The sequence below is a fragment of the Littorina saxatilis genome, linkage group LG2, assembly GCF_037325665.1.
Source record: "Littorina saxatilis isolate snail1 linkage group LG2, US_GU_Lsax_2.0, whole genome shotgun sequence".
Lineage (NCBI taxonomy): Eukaryota > Metazoa > Mollusca > Gastropoda > Littorinimorpha > Littorinidae > Littorina > Littorina saxatilis.
Window position 1 is genome coordinate 29,962,837 of NC_090246.1, and position 8,679 is coordinate 29,971,515.

The following is an 8,679-nucleotide window of genomic DNA, read 5'->3' on the forward strand; positions in this document are numbered from 1 at the left end:
TAATTATGCTAGCTAAATCTTTTCTTTTGGTTGCAGAGTTATGGTGGTAGCGACAGGCATGTGGAAACCCAACATTCCAGATGTGAAAGGCATCGAAATGGCGGAGGGCTACGAGACAATGTCTCTCAATCCCGATGAATATGAGGGCAAAACAGTTTTGATTTTAGGTATGTTCACTGTACGTAGATCTGTCTTCTTCTTTTGCATTCATAGGCTGCAACTCCCACCTACAATTGAGTTTTTGCATTATCGGGGTTTTACGTGTATGCCCGTTTTTCCCTCACCGTTTAGGCATTCATACTCTTGTTGGGGGTTGCATGCTAGGTAATTTTGTGTTTTTGCATCCAACTGAAATCTAACATTGATTACAAGATTATTTTACCATCCCTATGTTGTCTTGTGCTTGGGTCTATACATGAGGGGCAGGGAATAAGGCGCTATCTTAAAAAGAATGTGTGTGTGTGTGTGTGTGTGTGTGTGTGTGTGTGTGTGTGTGTGTGTGTGTGTGTGTGTGTGTGTGTGTGTGAAAACTGATTGAACAATTTTAACAGACGTACAACATGTTTTGACCCCAATTGAAGAGTTGCGTTGCATATGTGATTTGGTAATACAGTCAAACCTGTCAATAATGATCACCCAAGGGACTGACCAAAAGTGGTAATTTGTTATAGACAGGTGGGAGCTATGGAAAGGTAAAATACATTGAGAGAAAAAGAACTATCAAGGGATTCTTGGGATTATATAGTTGTGGGCATGTCGTCGTTATGGAGGTCGATGTGGTTGACAGGGAAGGTTCCACTGTTTTTGGTTCAGGCATAAGCTGTGTGGTACTCCTGCACACGCACACCTAATTGTTAGATTTATCTCCCCTTCTGAAGTGTTCTCTTTAGATTTCATTTGTTATTTATTGGTGAATATGCTCTCTTAAATTAATTATTCATTTAGATTTTGTATTCCTAACTGTCTGCATGATTTGAAACGCACAGGTTGTAATTCAACTAAAGAAATGCATTTCTGACACCAATAGAAAAGTTGTTAATGTGAAATAGATTAATAGAGAATTTGTCCAGGTGAAGGCTGTAACTGTAACACGATTTATATAGGTTTGTAAAAGCATGAATGCAAGCAAGCCACCATGCACATGCAAATGCCATCACAGACACGCACACACACATACAGACGGACACATACAGATGAACACACACACACACACACATGCGCACACACGCTAACATTTTACACAGAATGTTGTACTTCCGCAGTTTATTGTAGTCTCTGAAACTTTTTTGTTGTTGCTTTATTGATTTTGTTGCCTTGTATGTTGCATAAAATGATGTTTGATGTCATAGTCAAAAAACCAAAAAAGACATAAAAAAAAAAGCCCAGATGCATTAATTCAGAATGTGACAACCTCTTTTTTTCCTCTTTTCATAAGGTCGAGGGAACGCTGCCTTTGAAGTTGCTGATGGCATTTACGGCGTTACTAACTTAATCCACATGGTCTCACGCTCGCGTGTTCGCCTCTCTTGGGAAACACACTACGTAGGAGACTTGAGGTATTGCAAAAATTAAGCGGGAAGAATCAATACATTTGTGTGTGCGTGTGCATATATGTGTGTTTGTGTGTATTTTCATGCGCATGGTCTTAAAAAGAATGTGCATGTGTGTGTGTGTGTGTGTGTGTGTGTGTGTGTGTGTGTGTGTGTGTGTGTCTCTCTCTCTCTCTCTCTGTCTCACACACTCTCTCCCTTTTCCTCACCGTTTCACTCACACACACATTCATACACACATGCACACACGCACACGCACACACGCATACACACACACACACACACACACACACACACACACACACACACACACACACATACACACAGACGGACACATACAGCTGACGGACACTGTAACAATTTCAAAGCACCCAGCACGATCAGTGTTAATCTCTGTCTGTTGCAGAGCCATCAACAATGGCTTACTGGACACGTACCAGTTGAAGTCACTGGACGGTCTCCTGGAAGCTGGCATTGAGGAGGTAACCATGGAGAGGACGGAGGATGGTAAGCTGATGATGGTGGCCGGCGACATGGACTTTGATAACTTTGCCATGCGGGAACCCTACGACAAAGTCATCCGCTGCTTGGGCTTCAAGTTCGACTTAAGCATTTTTGGGTAAGGAGGCTGGTGATTATGGTGAAAAGAGGCAGGGGGGATCAGGTGTGTATGTCCCAGTGTGTGTATAAGTATGTACGCATAAGTACCAGGTTGCTTTTGGAACTACATGGTGCTGTCTCTGTACAAGGCACAACCCCCACTTTTAATTGTGCTCACACGAGTCAGTAATGAGCAGTGTTTGTCTGTTGGTGAACAAAATGTTGAGGTTTTCTCAGATGTTTTTGAAGCTATAGCTTTGAAACTAATTACATGCTTTTAGGGCTTGATGGCCTCCCGACATGACCTGAGTCTGGTTGACCCATGTCAAATTTCAAGGTCACAGCAGGGTCAAGCTTGGGTTATAAAAACGTAACATTGCGGTTATCTCAGATGACTTTAAAGTTACAGATTTGAAACTTTGCAGACTTCTTGGGTTTGATGTCTTCCTAACATGACCTAAGTGTGGTTGACCCTTGTCAATTTCTAGGGTCACAGGCAGGTCAAGTTTGGGTCATACAATCGAACATTATTATTTTTTAAAAACTTTTTTGAAGCCTAAGATTGAGCTTTGAAGCTTTGCACCTGGAGTTTATATCATATCAAACCGAGCGTTGGATGTGGCCCGCAGTCGGCCAGCTTGATTGTGTAAGAGCACATGTGAGCAGAATGGATTCAGAAAAGGTTACTTTGGCTTTGAAGTTTCGTAAAGCCGGGATGCGTACACAGACACAAGACTCTTGGTTGAAGAACAAAAACCCCCAGTGTTTTTACCCCCCAGCTCCCTATTTGAAATGACAATGGAATGAGGTTTTTAGTTATGATTTCAACGATCTAAAAGGTAAAATGTGTTCTATACTGTCAACTTATTTAGCTAATTTTGTTTTCGTAGTACATTTATTTGGGCATTTTTCTCTGTTCATTTAGTGGTGAATTATATTTTCTATTTCAGAAATGCCTCAGACATCAAAACAGGAAAAGGCAGAGCCAAGAAATATGTGGCCATCGACCATAACTATGAGTCAAAGACAATGCCTGGAGTCTTTGTTGCTGGAACCGCTTCACATTCCCTGGACTGGAGAAAATCTGCGGGCGGATTTATCCATGGTTTTAGATACACAGGTATAGTTTTTGATGGTCTGCATGTGTTTTACATTTTATATCTTCTTAACTATATAAACTTTTTTGGTCCAAAGTTAAGAAACCAGGCTGTATCCCTCTCACTTCCTCACTGACTCACTTGTCTTATTTTCTTGCCTGTGACCATAAAACAATCAAAAGCAGAGATGTGTAAATTAAGCATAAGTGGTCTTATTTGGAGGTGCAAAGTTAAAGCATTCTTTACTTTACTTCCCAGGTATTGATTGTGCATCCTTTGTGCAGTGGCGTGGTGGTAAGATGTCGGCCCTTAATCGGGAGGTCGTGAGTTCGAATCCCGGTCGCTGCCGCCTGGAGATTTTTCCGATCTCCCAGGTCAACTTATGTGCAGACCTGCTAGTGACTTAACCCCCTTCGTGTGTACACGCAAGCACAAGACCTAGTGCGCACGGAAAAGATCTTGTAATCCATGTCGGAGTTCTGTGGGTTATGGAAACACGAAAATACCCAGCATGCCTACTCAATGAAAGCGGAGTGAGCTGACTGATACTCAGAGTATAATGTGGGGAACCCAAATGGGCAAACGAGCTCACACGTAACCAGACAATTCTGGAACGCTGAAGAAGAAAGAAGAAGCACCCTTTGTGCTGGGGAAAAAGTCGCAAAGTGATGCTCTGTTTTTATTTTTGATTTATTTCGGTAGTCTGATGGAGGGTTCCGTTGAACTTCACAAAATCCCTGGGGAGTCATTTTAAAAAAAAATATTTTCAAAGATTTTGACTAGTATGAATAAAAGAGAGGCTTTTTTTTCCAGCACGTGCCTTGGCTACTCTGTTGGAGTGACATTACAAGGGATACTTACACTTTTTGCTCTTTCCTAGCACGTGCCTTGGCTACTCTATTGGAGTGGTGTTACGAAGGATACTTACACTTTTTGCTCTGTTTACCAGCACGTGCCTTGGCTACTCTGATGGAGTGGCGTTACGAGGGAGTCACCTGGCCTTCAAAGACTCTGCCTGTCACGCAACTTTCGACTCACTTGCTGAAACGTCTCAATGAGGCGTCCGGTATCTACCAGATGTTCCAGGTGCTAGGAGATGTCGCCATCTTCTCTGAGTACGTGATTGTCTTGTTTTTTACACACACACACTCACACGCAAGCACGTACGCACACATGCACACACACACACACACACACTCACACGCAAGCACGTACGCACACATGCACACACACACACACCCACACACACACACACACACATGTACACACACATTAACACACATGCGCACACACACATACACACACACACACACACACACACACACACACACACACACACACACACACACACACACAGTAAGTGCAACAAATAAAAATACACAGCACATCCTTTCAATAATTGATCCCATCACTGTATAATTAGATCCAGGAAGTATATCTGCAACTTTATTCAAAACCTGTCATTCATTTTACAGGGATGGTGAATCAGTGGAATACCTGGAGGAGTTTCCCATCAACTTGATACACGACTTACCTAAACACACCGGCCACAACGCCAGTCGCATTCTGGCAGTGGTGATGGAGTACGGCTCTGATTTCTCCGGACCTGGCAAAGATATCTTCCGCTATGACCGAGCCACAGGGGAGCCCTCCGAAGCCCACACGTCCAACTTCCTACACCCTGTCTTGTATTATTATGAAACTCCCCCAACAAGTGAGTGCTATCTCATTCTTTGAATATTAAAGTGGTTGTTAGTTACAGGTGGTTGCTGTGAAAAGGTGAATATATATAGAAAAAAAGTTTGGTGAGGATCCTGTGGGATGTCGGATTGTTATTGGCAGGTGATCATTATCCAGAGGCAGTTGCCAAGGCACGTTAATTCTACTGTAGTTCATTAGTTATATGATAGGGGGGATTTATAATGCAGCTGTTAAAAATCAAAAGGGGTCTTTTACTCACCAAATTACTTCACATGGTGGATGATTTGATGATAATGATGGTTCCTGTCCCACAGGTTCTTTGCCTATTCGGGAACTGCAATGGATTATTCACCAACATAGAAATTGAGCACGGAAGCCTTATAATGTCTGAGTTTGTGTGGTTCAGGTATCATACAGCTTGAACCAGGCATGCACGTTTTTGCAGTAATAATAACAGGAATGAAAAGTTCAGGTGTTTTTTGGAATTTGCTTTAACAGCTAATATGACATCTTTTATGTCTGATTGCTGTTCAGTTGTATTTCTACTTCTAGTCCTTTATATGCCTGAAAATCAGGGTTGATACGTTGACAAAAAGAAGATATCTCAATGGCATGGCAGGAATGAAAAGGTAAGGTGTTTATTGGAATTTGCTTATAGTTATACAGCTAATGAAACCTCTTATTCAAGTTATTGTGTCTGGTCGCTGTTCAGTTGTATTTCTACTTCTAGTCCTTTTTATGCATGAAAATTAGGGTTAATACGCTGACAAAAATGGAAGATATATCAATAGCATGCAATTTTTTGGTTTGTTTGCTTAACGCCCAGCCGACCACGAAGGGCCATATCAGGGCGGTGCTGCTTTGACAGCTTTGATAACGTGCGCCACACACAAGACAGAAGTCGCAGCACATGCTTCATGTCTCACCCAGTCACATTATTCTGACACCGGACCAACCAGTCCTAGCACCAACCCCATAATGCCAGACGCCAGGCGGAGCAGCCACTAGATTGCCAATTTTAAAATCTTAGGTATGACCCGGCCGGGGTTCGAACCCACCACCTCCCGATCACGGGGCGGACGCCTTACCACTAGGCCAACTGTGCCGGTATAGCATGCAATGAACAGAACTGCATCGCACAGAGGTACACAGTGAACAAAAAAAAAAGTCTTTTCTGTTTGACAGAACAACAGATGGCAAGCCGCACGGCCAAAGAGGTGTTGCCCCGTCCTGTAGCCATGCATCACATCGTGGAGGACTTCCTCACTCTCTGGGACGGACCCCTGTCCCACATCACACCACTCAGACGCTATCTGGACCACATCACCAGCACGGATCTTCGGACCCGCTTCGCTGAGCCTTGTTTCCTGGAAGCCATGACGTTTTCACAGCCCAGCGTAGCCTGCAGGGACCAGTTCATGCAGGAACAGGGACTGACCTCTTCGCCAGCCATGAAGGAAGTTGGACACTCTTGGGTTCATTTCAGTGAAAGTGGTGTGTTGTAAGCGGGACAGTGGAGGGAGGAAAGAGAAAAATGTGTTAAATATTCATGGGTTAGGGTTACTTTAAGGTGTCAGGTTTGAGTTCTGTTTGATTTTTGGGTCATTGTATTGTTGATTGCATCAGGGTACTGGTTTAACTTTACTAATTTACACTCTAAGTATCATCAGAACATTTCTTTTCTTTTTTTCAGGTATATATTATGTCCCATTTACATCTTGGGCAACAGTTTATGAAACTTTTAAGAATTTTTTGTTCAGCAGTATTTATTTGTTTGTTTGTGTGTGTGTGTGTGTGTGTGTGTGTGTTTTTTAGAGGGTGGAGGGGGGGGGAGGGTTGGGGTGGAGGGCAGTGTCTTGTTGTTATTGTGTGCTGGTGATATAACATGGTTCATGTAAAATGTCTGCTTGCCTTAAACCATATAATAGAACGGGACACTACAGTCTTTTGATCGAAGGGAGAAAACTCTTCAACAAGGAGAAACTGACTTCTGCTGTTGTCTTTTTTTCTTCTTTTTTTTCTTTTAGCATCTGAATGTTTATGCAGGAATGGTGCGGCCTTTCAAAATGACGCATGACATGCGCATCATTGTAAGAAAATGACGTCAAGCAGACTGTAAAAAGCGTGTATATACTAAAATAGTCTGCTACTATGTTCTTATAATAAAGTTCAAAAGAAACACAAAACAAGGCTGACAAAACTAGACCTACTCAGTGAAAAGAAAACCTGGTCAGAACAAAAAGACAGGAAGGTTTTCAATTTGTCAGTGTCCCAGTCAGGACTTCAAATTTGGTGATGTCAGCAAGAATGCGTCAGATGGGCAAGAAACACGCATAAAGGTTTTCTCTCCTGTTGCAGTATCCTATCACACAATTTTCTTTTCTGCAGGTTATTGGATTTTTCATAGAGCGCATACAGCAGTACCTCATTCAAGAGAAGCTTGCTAATCGTAACAAAGTGAAATCAAAATCGGGACAGAGATCAGTTCAAGTTCAGAGTGAAAACCTAAAGTTTTAGAAAGAATTTCAGGTGTTTGTGCAAAACATGAATCATTTGTCAATGTACCTTGCCCTTTCTGTGTAACAGAACAACATACTTAGTATGCAATGAAACAATGCCCTATTTTATACATTTTGTGTTCTGAAAATTGTACGTGATATACAAATGTGTGTTTCTGGGTTCTGTCCTGCCATAACTTTGAATGAGTAACTGCATGTATGTCTCTTAAAAATACCTGCCTTCCCGTGAAGTCAATCATGTACATGACTCACACACCTGTCCAGGCTTTTGCATGGAATAAGAGAAGCCTTCCACTTGGACACATTCCAGACTTGCTGCTTCCTGATCAACACTGTTTTAGTTTTTTTCACTGAATCAGTTTTACAGATTGAGATTACAGGTGTTATAGTTACGAAAGGAATTCAGCACAAGAGAATCTCGCTCTGCACAGGAAGCAGCTAGGCTGTAATAGATTGTTGGTGCATGTTGAAATGGAAAGATGTTCTCATCCCACGTTAAAGCCTGCACAAACCTGTGATGTTTGGCAAAATAGTCTACAATTGAAAGAAGGTATCTCCATGGGCGTAGACGTCTTTCCAAGCTTGCCAATGCTATCAGTTTTTGTTTGTTTGCACTCATAATATATCTCCAAAGTGAAACTTCTGCTGTCTTTTTGCCATGCTTTACCCCCTCCCCCTAATCCATTTCCATTATTATTCCATGTGGAAACCTGGGCCTGCATGCAGATATGTGTTGGTGAACATGATGGCATGTGCAGGAAGCATGGTACCTTTAAGGAATGCGGGCAGACTGATATGTTCTATGGGCAACCACACTCTCATTTCTGATTGCTAGTTACCGACCCCCCGCGGGTTAGGGGGAAGAATTTACCCGATGCTCCCCAGCATGTCGTAAGAGGTGACTAACGGATTCTGTTTCTCCTTTTACCCTTGTTAAGTGTTTCTTGTATAGAATATAGTCAATGTTTGTAAAGATTTTAGTCAAGCAGTATGTAAGAAATGTTAAGTCCTTTGTACTGGAAACTTGCTTTCTCCCAGTAAGGTAATATATTGTACTACGTTGCAAGCCCCTGGAGCAATTTTTTGATAAGTGCTTTTGTGAACAAGAAACAATTAACAAGTGGCTCTATCCCATCTCCCCCCTTTCCCCGTCGCGATATAACCTTCGTGGTTGAAAACGACGTTAAACACCAAATAAAGAAAGAAAGATGC

At 42.2% G+C, this 8,679-nt stretch overlaps 1 protein-coding gene across 1 annotated transcript in view; it reads left to right on the plus strand.

The window, feature by feature from the left end:
* Positions 1 to 6,755, plus strand: part of LOC138952614 (FAD-dependent oxidoreductase domain-containing protein 2-like) — a 17,954-nt gene extending 11,199 nt beyond the window's left edge. Inside the window, exons 4-10 of the mRNA XM_070324320.1 lie at positions 37 to 167; positions 1,436 to 1,556; positions 1,957 to 2,169; positions 3,101 to 3,270; positions 4,197 to 4,362; positions 4,723 to 4,961; positions 6,134 to 6,755. Coding sequence (XP_070180421.1) covers positions 37 to 167; positions 1,436 to 1,556; positions 1,957 to 2,169; positions 3,101 to 3,270; positions 4,197 to 4,362; positions 4,723 to 4,961; positions 6,134 to 6,453 — 1,360 coding nt within the window. The 3' untranslated portion in view covers positions 6,454 to 6,755. The remainder of the gene's footprint in view (positions 1 to 36; positions 168 to 1,435; positions 1,557 to 1,956; positions 2,170 to 3,100; positions 3,271 to 4,196; positions 4,363 to 4,722; positions 4,962 to 6,133) is intronic.
* Positions 6,756 to 8,679: the final 1,924 nt, after the last annotated feature.